A 17,746-nucleotide genomic window follows, 5' to 3' on the forward strand; every position below is an offset into this window, starting at 1 on the left:
TATCCCTTATAATACATGAGTGATACTCAGAGTTCCCTGTATAACTCAGCCTGCAGCCTTGTGCCTTTATATGGTCACAGAACAACCCCTCAGTGACTTCTAATATCCTTATCATTTACAGTAGGGGGTACATTATCCCTTATAATACATGAGTGATACTCAGAGTTCCCTGTATAACTCAGCCTGCAGCCTTGTGCCTTTATATGGTCACAGAACAACCCCTCAGTGACTTCTAATATCCTTATCATTTACAGTAGGGGGTACATTATCCCTTATAATACATGAGTGATACTCAGAGTTCCCTGTATAACTCAGCCTGCAGCCTTGTGCCTTTATATGGTCACAGAACAACCCCTCAGTGACTTCTAATATCCTTATCATTTATAGTAGGGGGTACATTATCCCTTATAATACATGAGTGATACTCAGCGTTCCCTGTATAACTCAGCCTGCAGCCTTGTGCCTTTATATGGTCACAGAACAACCCCTCAGTGACTTCTAATATCCTTATCATTTACAGTAGGGGGTACATTATCCCTTATAATACATGAGTGATACTCAGAGTTCCCTGTATAACTCAGCCTGCAGCCTTGTGCCTTTATATGGTCACAGAACAACCCCTGAGTGACGTCTAATATCCAGTGGGAATAGTAAGTGACCTATAGAAGTGGCTGTTGAGTGACATGTCCAGTCCTCAGTGTCAGCAGCTCATCATGAGGAAGAATCCAGGCAACAATCATGGAAGGAATAGACTGGACATATACACCTGGGTGTCACCTACAAGGATCCCGCAAGCTCCGGGTGTCACTTGTCTCCTCTTTCTGTTAATTTCCGGCAGCTCCATCACATCAGTATTCAGCAGATTATGTTGTTTCCAGACAATCAATGAGGATCCCGCTGTAGGTATTTTTATATTCCGTCACCTCGTTAGTAAGACACAACTGAGAAGGGAAATCCTTTAGTAATAAGTGAGGTTGTTTATTAGACTAACAAGACAATATACAAGTTTTGTGTGGGGAAACTGTCACCTTGGTGAAACCCCTTGTAACAAGCTTTTATGCCTTTTAGAGGGCTTTTATGGTAAGTAAAAAAATGGGGTACACGGATATACCATACATGGTCCCAACCCTCCTTATACATTGGAACGTATGGGAACCTACTGGCATATATTGTATAATGTATTGACCAAACAATGGTTTCCTGATCCCAATATTCATAAACCTCCTGAGCTTTGGCTGCTAATGTCACACAGGACGGGCGTCTGCAGTTTCTGAAGTAACACGTCTGTATTGTGGCCTAACTCATGTTTAACCCTTTCACTTCTGTCACTCTGTCTCTCTCTGACTCTCTCTGTCACCCTGTCCCTCTCTCTTCCCCTCTCCCTGTCACTCTCTCTCTCTCTGTCACTCTCTCTCTCTGTCACTCTGTCTCTCCCTGTCACTCTGTCTCTCCCTGTCACTCTGTCCCTCTTTCTTCCCCTCTCTCTGTCACTCTGTCCTTTTATCTTCCCCTCTCCCTGTCACTCTGTCTCTCCCTGTCACTCTGTCTCTCTCTGTCACTCTGTCTCTCTCTCTGTCACTCTGTGTCTCCCTGTCACTCTGTCTCTCCCTGTCACTCTGTCCCTCTCTCTGTTTCTCTCTGCACTCTCAGTCACTCTGTCCCTAGTAACCAGACTGCAGAAATAACAAACTGGAGAGCTGCTGAATAAAAAGCTAAAGTCAAAAACCACAATTAATAAAAAATGAAAACCAATTGCAAATGGTCTCAGAATGTCCCTCTCTACATCATACTAAAAATTAAATTGAAGGTGAACAACCCCTAAGGCAGCTCTTTATGCGCATACATGTTTTCAGTTTTACCCCAATATATGAGTGGATGTGTGGAAGTCAGACCATTGTGTCTTTACATGGGGGCTGCTTTTTACCCCCAGTCCGGCCCTGATGGACACCAGCCATTACCCGTCATGGAATAGAGTGTTCTCGTCATTCTATTATCAAGACCAAAGGAAAGTTTCAGATATATTTAATTTCCAGTTTTCTAGGCAAATGAGATGCAGATCATTAGGAGTAAAGAAGGAGAGTCAATGAAGCAGGAAGGACGAGACTCTGTAGTCAATAATGTATCAAAGAGGCTCCAGCCTTCACCCCCTCCAGTCTTATCTCTTCCTCCTCCAGGAATCCCATTGGCCTCCATTGTTGCTAATTGTATTGCTATGACCTTGTTATATATAAAGCAAAACTCAGAGATAAGACTATTTCACATAGAATGAGGTTTATTGAGTTTAACAACAGAACATCAACTGGTTTTGCTTTGGGAAATCAGTCAATGTGACACCCATGTGTTTTAACACGAGACACTCCCCTTCTCACAAACGTTTATAGATTCAGATGAGAGAACAGGAACATATAACTTGAACCCTCCCAAAATGTTGGAAGAGAACTGAATGTTCTTAACTACAGATATTGAAACTGAAAATAGTTTCCCGCTTACAACTGTCCCTCAGTCTTGTGGTTCTTTATCAGTTAAAAGCAGACACAGCAATAAAGAAAACACTTCTGTACAAAGTGGCCTCTCATCACTGGGTGTCATTAATAAGAGAAATAATAAATGGGGGAACATCACCCCTCCCTTCCCTTTGGTTATTGCTGAGTCAGAATGAGAGGGGCATTTGTTATTAGACTTTATTATTCTTACACTCTGACACATAACCATTTGTCCCTCATTGGAATAGGCTGTTCTCATATAAATGTGCTCATATAAAAATATATTATCACCACCTAATACATTCCTATATAAATCCATCATTCCTTCCTAATAAAACTTTCCAGTACCATCATAATACAGTACCATCACAGTACCAGTACCATCAGAATACCAGTACCATCAGAATACCAGTACCATCAGAATACCAGTACCATCACAGTACCAGTACCATCAGAAAACCAGTACTGTCACAGTACCAGTACCATCAGAATACCAGTACCATCAGAATACCAGTACCATCAGAATACCAGTACCATCAGAATACCAGTACCATCAGAATACCAGTACCATCAGAATACCAGTACCATCAGAATACCAGTACCATCACAGTACCAGTACCATCAGAATACCAGTACCATCAGAATACCAGCACCATCACAGTACCAGTATCATTGAATGCCTCCTACAAAGGATCAGGTGTGCACCAATCTTCCATCTCATAATAAAGTCTTACAATACAGAATTAGGAAATTAATATACAAAGTTGACTCCAGCACTCCTATTGTAAGGCTACTGTAACTCCCAGCAGAACAACATTCTAACCATACAGTTACTCTACACTCCTACTGTAACTCCCAGCAGGACATTATGCTGATCATACAGACACTGCAGCACTCCTATTGTAAGGCTACTGTAACTCCCAGCAGGACATAACTCTGAGAGATCATATAGTTATCATATATAGCTCTTCTATGTTATAGAGCCAAGTTGCTGGTGCCAGAGTGAGGGCATGTATATATATATATAATATTCTTGTATAATTATTAATACCCTGTACTGAGCAGTGATCAGCTAATGATTCTCACCCAATCATAATCCCACCATACATAGAATGCAGCATGAAGGGGCTCAGTGAAGGAGGCAGTGAAGGTGTGTAAGTGTCTGATTGGATCACTCAGCTCATAAAAGGACAAAAATCCAGCCTCATAGTCCAATGAGATCCTGATTCTCCTGCAGGAAGGGACGTGGGGTAAAGGGGTATCTACATCATCATGTTTAACTGAATAATTATCATGAGATAAATATAAAGCCCAGGACTTGTTATTATTTCCAATATTATATTGAGGCCCTGTCCTCTCTATACTGGGATAGGCCACCCCTACCCCCCAGAGCCCCGATTCACTGACTTCCATATCCCAGTAATGTCGCCCCGAGGAGAAACTCTTGGTGCTCAACGTCTGCCCAAACTCAAATCTCTCCGGTGTTTGTGGGCGACCCTGATCCGTTTCTGTGCCAGAGGCCATTTTCCTGTTGTCGGACACAGACAGATCATTGGCCGCTGTGTTTATATCCAGTAACATGTCTGTAGCCTCCTGCCCATACGAGGCCCTGGTCACAATCCCAGCTAAACCTTTGAGTAATGTCTCTGAGATCAGTAACTTGTCCAAATCGCAGACATCAGGGACATTTATATGATCTGTTTTTCTGTGCTTCTTCTCTCCCTCCTCAGCCCCACAACAGTCAGCTCCATGTGATTCCTGATCCTGTAGGACAGTGAGTGGATCTGCTAAGTTACACAGCACCTCAATGTGACGGATCTTACTGGTCAGTTCTTTCTTCTTTGTCTCCATCTGTTGGAGTAGGTCACACAGTTGGAGGGATATCTTCCTTGTCTGCCTGGAGATCTCATCCAGGACTTGCTTCTCTAGGGCTTCCAGTTGTTCCCTGATGCCCCTAAACAGGTCAGTGACTCTCTTTGTCTCACCGGCTGCTTTTTCTTCTACTTCTCTCCTGCGCTCCTGCAGTCTCTGGGCTCCTCTCTTCACCTTCTCTCTCTCTGGGCTCAGTTTCTCCAGAACATTCCTCAGTTTCTCCTTTTTCTTCTCGAAGGCCTCATCCAGCAGCTCCACCTTGTGGCCCCTGTGTTTTCCGGCCAGGCAGCAGGACGCACAGATAGGGGCCCCATCCTTACAGCAGTAATACTCCAGGATCCGTCTGTGCATAGAACACTTTCTCTCCAAAAACGAAGTGGTGGGTTCAGTCAGTACATGTTCTGCTGAATTGTTGTGAACCTTTAAGTGGGTATCACACAGGGAAGCCTCACACAGGAGACAGGATTTAACAGCAGGTACAGGAGAGAGGACACAGTAGGTGCAGAAGATCCCAGTCTCCCCCGGCTCTGGGTGACCAGGAAGGAAGCGCTCTGCTATGTTCCCCAGAGTTCTGTTCCTCTGCAGGGCAGGGCGCTTGTGAAACTTTGCTCTGCAGTCGGGGCAGGTATAACCCCGTGATCTTCTTTGTGTGTCCAGCACCTTCTCAATGCAACTCTGGCAGAAGTTGTGGCCACACGGCAGGGTTACGGGATGAGTATAAATACTCAGGCAGATGGAGCAGTTCAACTCTTCTCTCAGGTCAGTAGATGCCATTCCTGAAAGGAAGAACAGGACATTAAAGTGACAGTTGCAGAGATTCAGCATATGGGGGAGGTAAATCGGCTTCAGGCTATGGCTAAATTCAGCTGAAATACTCCATACAAAAACTCCATATACTGAGATTTGTTTTATCAAAACACGTCTGCAATTGATTTATTATTTAGGGTAAAGTTCTGTTGTGTGCAATGTGGTATATCAGCAACAATTGGACCCTCTACCCTCCCTATGTGAGTTCAACCAAACAAAATAGCTGCAAGAGTAGTGATGGGCGAATTTATTCGCCAGGCGCGAAGTCGCGGCGAATTTGCGTGATTCTCCACCAGCGAATAAATTCGCAAAACGCCCGCGAAAATTCGCCGGCGTCAAATTCAAGCGAAGCGGCGCAAATTGGCCCATCACTATGCAAGAGAACTTCAGGAGGTACTAAATAAAACAAGGGCAGTAGTGCTCTAGAGGGTCACATATTCCCAAGCTATGAGAAGCATAAATCTATTAGATTATATTATAAACTGATCACTTTCTCATGCCCCAGACCTTCAGCAAAGGGGAGTAAGTGACAGAAATTCCATTGCAGGCAGGTACCACTCCCGAACACCAAAGGCAAAAATAGTAAAATCCAGGAGCCCAAAATGTAGATGATACAAAAAAATCTTTATATTTAAAGGAAAAAGAAAATTTGGTAGTTCTACATATTCCGCCAAAGTAATTTTCTATCGGCTCCTTTTAAATATCTTGTTTGTACCAAAATAAAGTCATCCTATGATTGTGTCCTTGGGTGACATGAAACGCGTAAGGCTTTTATTTTAATACTTGGGGGCCGATTCACAAAGGGTCGAATATCGAGGGTTAATTAACCCTCGATATTCGACTGGGAATTAAAATCCTTCGACTTCGAAAAACGAAGTCGAAGGATTTTAGCGCAAATAGTGCGATCGAACGATTAAATCCTTCGAATCAAACGATTCGAAGGATATTAATCAAAGGATTTTAATCGAACGATCGAAGGAATATCCTTCGATCAAAAAAAGTTAGCCAAGCCTATGGGGACCTTCCCCATAGGCTAACATTGACTTCGGTAGCTTTTAGATGGCGAACTAGGGGGTCGAAGTTTTTTCTTAAAGAGACAGTACTTCGACTATCGAATGGTCGAACGATTTTTAGTTCGAATAGTTCGATTCGAAGTCGTAGTCGAAGGTCGTAGTAGCCCATTCGATGGTCGAAGTAGCCAAAAAAACACTTAGTTAGTGAATCGGGCCCCATAATGTAAAATAAAACACTTTTGTATCATTTAAATTTTGGGCTCCTGAATTCTACTATTTTTGCCTGCAATCGAATTTCTCTAGAGGGTTAGCTCTGTGTATCACTCCTACAATACTTTTTGTTATTTGTTTGTTTTTTTATTAGTTAATCATCACTCTCTTAAACAAAGGCAAATTCCTCCAGAGAAGATTTATTACCCACGTGTGGACCAGCCAATAAAAAAAGAATTGCTGATCCCCAATAAACCTTTAGGACATACATTTATATTGTTTCAACTAAGTTCCAAATTAACATTTTCTTTAAGATTCATTGGTTAGATGGTAACTTGGTATATTCTGATTGGTCCACTTGAATATAGACTACTAATTATGCCAACCTTAGGTCAAAGGTTAATTATAAACATATGTGAAAACCAGCACACACCCCTCTTTAAGGACATGGGGACTTTCTCCTAAATGTTTAACCCTTACAATCGCTGCAGCACTTCATACACATAACACTACAGATGGGGGAAAAGCCACCAAATTTGCCATTTAGGGGTTTCCAGTTGCAGAGACACAGATCATAGAGATTCCCTTTTGTTCAGGAAAAAACAAAATAGTTCCATTTAAAGTAAAAACACTGGATCTGGGGTCTCAAAAGAATAAATACAGAGGAGCTCTGGGTTCTACATTATTATATCTACTGTAAACGCGATTGTTCTTCGTTGCTTTCTCTATATTGATATTGTGGGGCACATTTACTAAGCTCTAGTGAAGGATTCGAATGAAATATAACTTTGAATTCCAAAGTATTTTTTTGGGTACTTCGACCATCGAATAGGCTACTATGACTTTCGATTCGAACGATTCGAAGTAAAAATCGTTCGACTATTCAATAGTCGAAGTACTGTCTCTTTAAAAAATAATTTGACTAAATACTTCGGCAGTTTAAACCTACCGAGGTACAATGTTAGTCTATGGGGACCTTCCCCATCACTTTTCTAAGCTTTTTTTGATCGAAGAAAAATCCTTTGATCGATCGCTTAAAATCGGTCAAATCGTTCGATTCGAAGGATTTTATCGTTCGATTCGAAGGATTTTATCGTTCGAACGATTTTAACTTCGTAGGATTTGCACTAAATCCTTTGAATTCGATATTCAAATTCGAAGGACTTAAATTCGAGGCTTTATTAACCCTCGATATTCGACCCTTAGTAAATGTGCCCCTGTATGTGAATAGAGGAATAGGGTAAAGTCAGCTTTACATAAAGGCAGGATCTCCCTGTTTCTAATGAAAGCTCTTTGTATTTGGGGGGATTTTACATGAGGACATAGATTGAAATCATAGATAGGGATGTAGCGATCTGCCGTTTATGTGTTCGCGAACGCCGTTCGCGAACACCGGCAAAAAATGCGAACAGTTCGCGAACTTCGAACACCCGCAAAATCGTTCGATTCGAACGATCGAAGGATTTTAATTCGAATCGAACGATCGAAGCCATTCTATCGAATGATTTCATTCAATCGAATGGCTTCGATCGTTCGATTCGAACGAAAATCCTTCGATTTTAGCGGTCGAAGGAATCGAATGGTCGAATGGTCGAACGATTTTTGTTCGAATCGAACGCGAACTCATATTCGCGAACGTCGCGCGACGTTCGCGAACATTCGGCGGACGCGAACAGTCGAAGTTCGCGCGAACTAGTTCGCCAGCGAACAGTTCGCTACATCCCTAATCATAGAATCATCAGTTGATGGAAAAGAAATATATGTATTTACAATACTAAGAATCCTCTGCTCCTTATTCCCCTTATGTCTGCGAAGCTGAACAGACAGTGAAGCCAAAGATACAGGGAGCAATGTGGGACATTTCAGGCTCTAAAGAGAAGCTTTTTGGTCATTTTGGGGCCCATTTACTTAGCTCGAGTGAAGAAATAGAAAAAAAAAATTTCGAATTTCGAATGTTTTTTTTGGCTACTTCGACCATCGAATTGGTTACTTCGACCTTCGACTACGACTTCGATTCGAACTAAAAATCGTTTGACCATTCGATAGTCGAAATACTGTCTCTTTAAAAAAAACTTCGACCCCCCTACCGAAGTGCAATGTTAGCCTATGGGGAAGGTCCCCATAGGCTTTCTAATGTTTTTTTGGTCGAAGAAAAATCGTTCGATCGATCGTTTGACCGATAGATTAAAATCCTTCGAATCGAACGATTCGAAGGATTTAATCGAACGATTTTGCGGTAAGAGCTCTTACACATGAGCGTTTTTACCTGCGCTCCCCTGCGTTCCGTTTTTCGGCGTTCAGCTGCAGGGAAGCGCAGGAATAGACGCATTTCATTATTTCAAATGGGGCTGTACTCACACAGGCGCATGTAGGCGCCGAACGCAGGAAAAATGCAGCATGTTGCGTCTCAACCTGCGTTCGGCGCCTGCGCCTGTGTGAGTACAGCCCCATTTGAAATAATGAAATGCGTCTATTCCTGCGCTCCCCTGCGGCTGAACGCCGAAAAACGGAACGCAGGGGAGCGCAGGTAAAAACGCTCATGTGTAAGAGCTCTTACCGCAAAATCGTTCGATTAAATCCTTCGAATCGTTCGATTTGAAGGATTTTAATCTATCGGTCAAACGATCGATCAACGATTTTTCTTCGACCAAAAAAACATTAGAAAGCCTATGGGGACCTTCCCTAACATTGCGCTTCGGTAGGGGGTCGAAGTTTTTTTTACCAGCTGAAAACAGCCCAATATGCCAATTCTGTCATTTTAACGGTCTCTGATTAAATTAGATTCGAGTAAAAATGACCAATGAAATGACAGGATCACGTTCAATGCTCTAAAAGCAAAGGCTAAATTATTAATCAGAATCAACAGCTGCACAAAAGGAAAAGCCCAAATACAAATACAGGAGCAACTATACAGAAGAGGAGCAATATCTTACCTGATGGAGCCCCTCGTTTCTGCAGGAGACACTGACAAAGGATTTGCTGAAATAAAGAAATCCACTTGATTCCTGTGCAGTTGGTCTCTTCTAGAGCAAAGATTTAACACAACATCAGACCAGTAGATCCAACGCTGATCAGAAACAGCTCTGGGATATTGAGTTTTCTGTTGTGAGTGAGTTAAAGTCCATATATGGTGCTGGGGTGGGCTGTGACTGGCACAAACTGCTGCACTGAAACATGAGCCAGAGCAGCTCCAGGGGTTAAACTAATACACACGTGGGACGTCCAATCAGTGACCAGAGAAACTTTCTCCTGAATATATTAACCCTTACACTGCCAGTTCCATGTCACGTGTGACTTAAACTTCTACAAAGTCACATCTCATGTTTGTTTGGCTGGGAATCCCTTTATATCAGATGAATTAACATTTCAGTTGGTTCTTTGTCTCACACGTGATACCGGCAGTAAATAGATTCCTATGTTATAGGAGCTGTGGGGGCTGATGAGTAGAGACTTGTGCATCTGTATATATATGTATATATATGTGCCTCTATATCTATAATATAACATGTATATATATGTGCCTCTATAGCTATAATATAACATGTATATATATGTGCCTCTATATCTATAATATAACATGTATATATATGTGCCTCTATATCTATAATATAACATGAATATATATATGTGCCTCTATATCTATAATATAACATGTATATATATGTGCCTCTATAGCTATAATATAACATGTATATATATGTGCCTCTATATCTATAATATAACATGTATATATATGTGCCTCTATATCTATAATATAACATGAATATATATATGTGCCTCTATATCTATAATATAACATGTATATATATGTGCCTCTATATCTATAATATAACATGTATATATATGTGCCTCTATATCTATAATATAACATGTATATATATGTGCCTCTATATCTATAATATAACATGTATATATATGTGCCTCTATATCTATAATATAACATGTATATATATGTGCCTCTATATCTATAATATAACATGTATATATATGTGCCTCTATATCTATAATATAACATGAATATATATATATATATGTGCCTCTATATATATATATATATATATATATATATATATATATATATATATATATATATATATATATATATATATATATATATACACATATATATATATATTTATATATGTACAAAAAGAAGTAGCAACAGCACTCATGCTTTACAGCAGGTTCAGCGGTGCACGTCCCTTGGGGATTCCGGACAGTCCTCCACAATCTAGATATATATGTGTGTGTGTGTGTGTGCCTCTATATTTATAATATAACATGAATATATATGTGCCTCTATATCTATAATATAACATGAATATATACAGTATGTGCCTCTATATCTATAATATAACATGTATATATATGTGCCTCTATATTTATAATATAACATGAATATATATGTGCCTCTATATCTATAATATAACATGAATATATACAGTATGTGCCTCTATATCTATAATATAACATGAATATATATATGTGCCTCTATATTGAAAGGGATTACAAGGGGTTAATGTCTTTTCCTGGCTGAACACTTGATTGCACAAGTATGCTTCTTATCACATACCCACCAGCTGTAGACTGTGTAAACTGTACTATAGCCACTCAGGTGTTCAAACATTACCAAATATAAGGTAATCACATTGTGTGTGATATCACAATGGAATCTCTTTGTATACTATGCTATATAAGTTGTAGTACTACCCATAATAAACTAAACTTGTTTTGCAACACACAAGCCTACAGTGTCGTTCATTGCAAGTTCCCTGATCAGATGGTTTAACGTTGCATCAATTATAAGATGAGTCGGCTCACAGCTGCAAAGTCAGTGCAGGTATAGCACAGAGTTTAGTGGCCCTTACATATATCTATAATATAACATGTATATATATATGTGCCTCTATATCTATAATATAACATGAATATATATATATGTGCGTCTATATCTATAATATAACATGAATATATATATGTGCCTCTATATCTATAATATAACATGTATATATATGTGCCTCTATATCTATAATATAACATGTATATATATGTGCCTCTATATCTATAATATAACATGTATATATATGTGCCTCTATATCTATAATATAACATGAATATATATATGTGCCTCTATATCTATAATATAACATGTATATATATGTGCCTCTATATCTATAATATAACATGTATATATATATATATATGTGCCTCTATATCTATAATATAACATGTATATATATGTGCCTCTATATCTATAATATAACATGTATATATATGTGCCTCTATATCTATAATATAACATGTATATATATGTGCCTCTATATCTATAATATAACATGAATATATATATGTGCCTCTATATCTATAATATAACATGTATATATATGTGCCTCTATATCTATAATATAACATGTATATATATGTGCCTCTATATCTATAATATAACATGAATATATATGTGCCTCTATATCTATAATATAACATGAATATATACAGTATGTGCCTCTATATCTATAATATAACATGAATATATATATGTGCCTCTATATTGAAAGGGATTACAAGGGTTAATGTCTTTTCCTGGCTGAACACCAGATTGCACAAGTATGCTTCTTATCACATACCCACCAGCTGTAGACTGTGTAAACTGTACGATAGCCACTCAGGTGTTCAAACATTACCAAATATAAGGTAATCACATTGTGTGTGATATCACAATGGAATCTCTTTGTATACTATGCTATATAAGTTGTAGTACTACCCATAATAAACTGAACTTGTTTTGGCAACACACAAGCCTACAGTGTCGTTCATTGCAAGTTCCCTGATCAGATGGTTTAACGTTGCATCAATTATAAGATGAGCCGGCTCACAGCTGCAAAGTCAGTGCAGGTATAGCACAGAGTTTAGTGGCCCTTACATATATCTATAATATAACATGTATATATATATGTGCCTCTATATCTATAATATAACATGAATATATATATATGTGCCTCTATATCTATAATATAACATGAATATATATATGTGCCTCTATATCTATAATATAACATGTATATATATGTGCCTCTATATCTATAATATAACATGAATATATATGTGCCTCTATATCTATAATATAACATGTATATATATGTGCGTCTATATCTATAATATAACATGTATATATATGTGCCTCTATATCTATAATATAACATGTATATATATGTGCGTCTATATCTATAATATAACATGTATATATATGTGCGTCTATATCTATAATATAACATGTATATATATGTGCGTCTATATCTATAATATAACATGTATATATATGTGCCTCTATATCTATAATATAACATGAATATATATATGTGCGTCTATATCTATAATATAACATGTATATATATGTGCGTCTATATCTATAATATAACATGTATATATATGTGCCTCTATATCTATAATATAACATGTATATATATGTGCCTCTATATCTATAATATAACATGTATATATATGTGCCTTCTATATCTATAATATAACATGAATATATATATATATATGTGCCTCTATATATATATATATATATATATATATATATATATATATATATATATATATATATATATATATATATATATATATATATATATACACATATATATATATATTTATATATGTACAAAAGAAGTAGCAACAGCACTCATGCTTTACAGCAGGTTCAGCGGTGCACGTCCCTTGGGGATTCCGGACAGTCCTCCACAATCTAGATATATATGTGTGTGTGTGTGTGTGCCTCTATATTTATAATATAACATGAATATATATGTGCCTCTATATCTATATATAACATGAATATATACAGTATGTGCCTCTATATCTATAATATAACATGTATATATATGTGCCTCTATATTTATAATATAACATGAATATATATGTGGCCTCTATATCTATAATATAACATGAATATATACAGTATGTGCCTCTATATCTATAATATAACATGAATATATATATGTGCCTCTATATTGAAAGGGATTACAAGGGGTTAATGTCTTTTCCTGGCTGAACACTTGATTGCACAAGTATGCTTCTTATCACATACCCACCAGCTGTAGACTGTGTAAACTGTACTATAGCCACTCAGGTGTTCAAACATTACCAAATATAAGGTAATCACATTGTGTGTGATATCACAATGGAATCTCTTTGTATACTATGCTATATAAGTTGTAGTACTACCCATAATAAACTAAACTTGTTTTGCAACACACAAGCCTACAGTGTCGTTCATTGCAAGTTCCCTGATCAGATGGTTTAACGTTGCATCAATTATAAGATGAGTCGGCTCACAGCTGCAAAGTCAGTGCAGGTATAGCACAGAGTTTAGTGGCCCTTACATATATCTATAATATAACATGTATATATATATGTGCCTCTATATCTATAATATAACATGAATATATATATATGTGCGTCTATATCTATAATATAACATGAATATATATATGTGCCTCTATATCTATAATATAACATGTATATATATGTGCCTCTATATCTATAATATAACATGTATATATATGTGCCTCTATATCTATAATATAACATGTATATATATGTGCCTCTATATCTATAATATAACATGAATATATATATGTGCCTCTATATCTATAATATAACATGTATATATATGTGCCTCTATATCTATAATATAACATGTATATATATATATATATGTGCCTCTATATCTATAATATAACATGTATATATATGTGCCTCTATATCTATAATATAACATGTATATATATGTGCCTCTATATCTATAATATAACATGTATATATATGTGCCTCTATATCTATAATATAACATGAATATATATATGTGCCTCTATATCTATAATATAACATGTATATATATGTGCCTCTATATCTATAATATAACATGTATATATATGTGCCTCTATATCTATAATATAACATGAATATATATGTGCCTCTATATCTATAATATAACATGAATATATACAGTATGTGCCTCTATATCTATAATATAACATGAATATATATATGTGCCTCTATATTGAAAGGGATTACAAGGGGTTAATGTCTTTTCCTGGCTGAACACCAGATTGCACAAGTATGCTTCTTATCACATACCCACCAGCTGTAGACTGTGTAAACTGTACGATAGCCACTCAGGTGTTCAAACATTACCAAATATAAGGTAATCACATTGTGTGTGATATCACAATGGAATCTCTTTGTATACTATGCTATATAAGTTGTAGTACTACCCATAATAAACTGAACTTGTTTTGCAACACACAAGCCTACAGTGTCGTTCATTGCAAGTTCCCTGATCAGATGGTTTAACGTTGCATCAATTATAAGATGAGCCGGCTCACAGCTGCAAAGTCAGTGCAGGTATAGCACAGAGTTTAGTGGCCCTTACATATATCTATAATATAACATGTATATATATATGTGCCTCTATATCTATAATATAACATGAATATATATATATGTGCCTCTATATCTATAATATAACATGAATATATATATGTGCCTCTATATCTATAATATAACATGTATATATATGTGCCTCTATATCTATAATATAACATGAATATATATGTGCCTCTATATCTATAATATAACATGTATATATATGTGCGTCTATATCTATAATATAACATGTATATATATGTGCCTCTATATCTATAATATAACATGTATATATATGTGCGTCTATATCTATAATATAACATGTATATATATGTGCGTCTATATCTATAATATAACATGTATATATATGTGCGTCTATATCTATAATATAACATGTATATATATGTGCCTCTATATCTATAATATAACATGTATATATATGTGCCTCTATATCTATAATATAACATGTATATATATGTGCCTCTATATCTATAATATAACATGTATATATATGTGCCTCTATATCTATAATATAACATGAATATATATGTGCCTCTATATCTATAATATAACATGTATATATATGTGCGTCTATATCTATAATATAACATGTATATATATGTGCCTCTATATCTATAATATAACATGTATATATATGTGCGTCTATATCTATAATATAACATGTATATATATGTGCGTCTATATCTATAATATAACATGTATATATATGTGCGTCTATATCTATAATATAACATGTATATATATGTGCCTCTATATCTATAATATAACATGTATATATATGTGCCTCTATATCTATAATATAACATGAATAGCGAATTTTGTCGTCCGCGACATCGGACACAAATTATTCAATGGGCGTCCGTTTGATTGTTGCTGGCTTCAAGAACATTTAAATTTGCTGGTGAATTTTTGTAGCAAATTTGCAAATTTATTTGCTGCGGCGAAACACGGAAATTTGCCGCCAATTCATGCCTGGCGAATAAATTCTCCCATCAGTATATATATATATATATATGTAATAAATATACATTTGTGTAACGCTAACTTGGCTAAGCAGACCAAAAAGGAGTTAATGTCCAACTAGTGCTTAGAGCGTGGGTTACATGTGACTCTAACACCCCAGGCTAGGGCCTTCACTAAGTGGAAGATTTCAGGTAGAATGTAGTGTAACTACAACTCTCAGGCTACTGTGCAGTATAAATAGGAATAATGGACGCCAGGAGGTTCTTATGTGACAGTTTATTTACAGTACTTACAGGTTTACTTACAGTACTGAGGTTTATGGCAGTAGTATTAGCAATGCTGAGACAGCGGAGCAATGTGACTCCCATAAGGCATCGTGGTCAAGCAGTAAAGAACATCACTAGTTGATGGAACAGCACATTCATGATCCTCCCCCAATTAAAAGAGAAGGAAAGGCTAAAAGTAAGTAAGCTGTATCAGAAAGGTCTATATAAATACACCAGTAACCCCTCAAAGTAATGTCACAAGAAACATCACATTTCTTTCCTTCTATTGTGTACTCATGGGCTTCTGTATCAGACTAACTGTTTTCAGCTTAAACCTCCAGGGCTAGGGCTTGAGCATGCTCAGTTTGTTCCGCTCCCTGCTGTAATCTGAGCCCAGAGCTATGAGTGAGCAGAGAGAGACTCAGGCAGGAAGTGATGTCACACCAAGCTAATATGGCAGCTGCTATCCTAAACAAACAGAGAATAATTCAAGAGCTGTTTACACAGGTATGGTAAAACATTCTGCAGAATAAATATAGTGGTATAGCTTGTACTATTGTGGCTAATCTATTGGCAATAAACTCTGCTTCATTAGCTTTCCTTCTCCTTTAAAGTTTCCTTTTTTTCTATCTACAATAAGGATTTAATTGTGGCCCTATATCATGTCATATCAACCTGTGCTCATATAATGCCAATGCCCTGCAGCCAGAAGCTAAAGGGTTAACATCAGTTATAAGCGCAAGACAGAATTGTTACTACACACCCTGACTAGATTTAAATAGCACTCGTTAGACCACAAAGCTTGCAAACCGTTGAGCACAAGAAACTGTTAGTTGTGCAATGTTTCCCAGTAATACTTGCACCTGCTCACATGTAAATACTTTCTTGTGCAAGTTTGGCAATTCCGTGTCCATCTTCCTTATAGTAAATTCTCTGTACAATGGATATAAAACTGGTCTAATCGGAGGGACATATGAAGCTCTGCTAAGTGTGACATTGTGACAAACGTCCTATAAACTATAGTAGTACTTATCTGTTATCTACTGTGTATCCTGTGCTTGAATGGCTGCCCCCATGGCTACACAGCAGCTTGTTTATATAAACTATAGTAGTACTTATCTGTTATCTACTGTGTATCCTGTGCTTGAATGGCTGCCCCCATGGCTACACAGCAGCTTGTTTATATAAACTATAGTAGTACTTATCTGTTATCTACTGTGTACCCTGTGCTTGAATGGCTGCCCCCATGGCTACACAGCAGCTTGTTTATATAAACTATAGTAGTACTTATCTGTTATCTACTGTGTATCCTGTGCTTGAATGGCTGCCCCCATGGCTACACAGCAGCTTGTTTATATAAACTATAGTAGTACTTATCTGTTATCTACTGTGTATCCTGTGCTTGAATGGCTGCCCCCATGGCTACACAGCAGCTTGTTTATATAAACTATAGTAGTGTTTCTTAAGCAAACACATCAGTTGTATCAGTACAGCACAACACTGTCTTCTCATTTCTTTAAAACACTTTAATTTGTTGGTGTTACTGTTCCTTTAACAAGAGCTGCTGTGTGCCTGAATAAAGTGTCAGCTCCTGAGTGCTCATATAGAGAGAAGCTGCTAAATACCCCAGAGAGAAACAGCATTAGCATTACAGCCCCCCAATGTGGAAATTATTTGTCTT

The 17,746-nt window shown here is 37.0% G+C and overlaps 1 protein-coding gene across 1 annotated transcript; it reads right to left on the bottom strand.

Moving 5' to 3' along the window:
* Positions 1 to 2,698: 2,698 nt before the first annotated feature.
* LOC108703916 (E3 ubiquitin/ISG15 ligase TRIM25) lies at positions 2,699 to 9,873 on the bottom strand. The gene is made up of 2 exons (XM_018240217.2): positions 9,319 to 9,873; positions 2,699 to 5,131 (listed from the first exon to the last, which is right to left on the bottom strand). The coding sequence occupies exon 2, from the start codon at positions 5,127 to 5,129 to the stop codon at positions 3,552 to 3,554; it is 1,578 nt and encodes a 525-aa protein (XP_018095706.1). The 5' UTR covers positions 5,130 to 5,131; positions 9,319 to 9,873; the 3' UTR covers positions 2,699 to 3,551.
* Positions 9,874 to 17,746: the final 7,873 nt, after the last annotated feature.

Source organism: Xenopus laevis, chromosome 9_10L (genome assembly GCF_017654675.1).
Source record: "Xenopus laevis strain J_2021 chromosome 9_10L, Xenopus_laevis_v10.1, whole genome shotgun sequence".
In the NCBI taxonomy this organism is placed as follows: Eukaryota; Metazoa; Chordata; class Amphibia; order Anura; family Pipidae; genus Xenopus; species Xenopus laevis.

What these genes read in the sequence shown, in the direction of transcription:
- LOC108703916 (XM_018240217.2), bottom strand. Translation starts at nt 5,129, where the DNA reads ATGGCATCTACTGACCTGAGAGAAGAGTTGAACTGCTCCATCTGCCTG.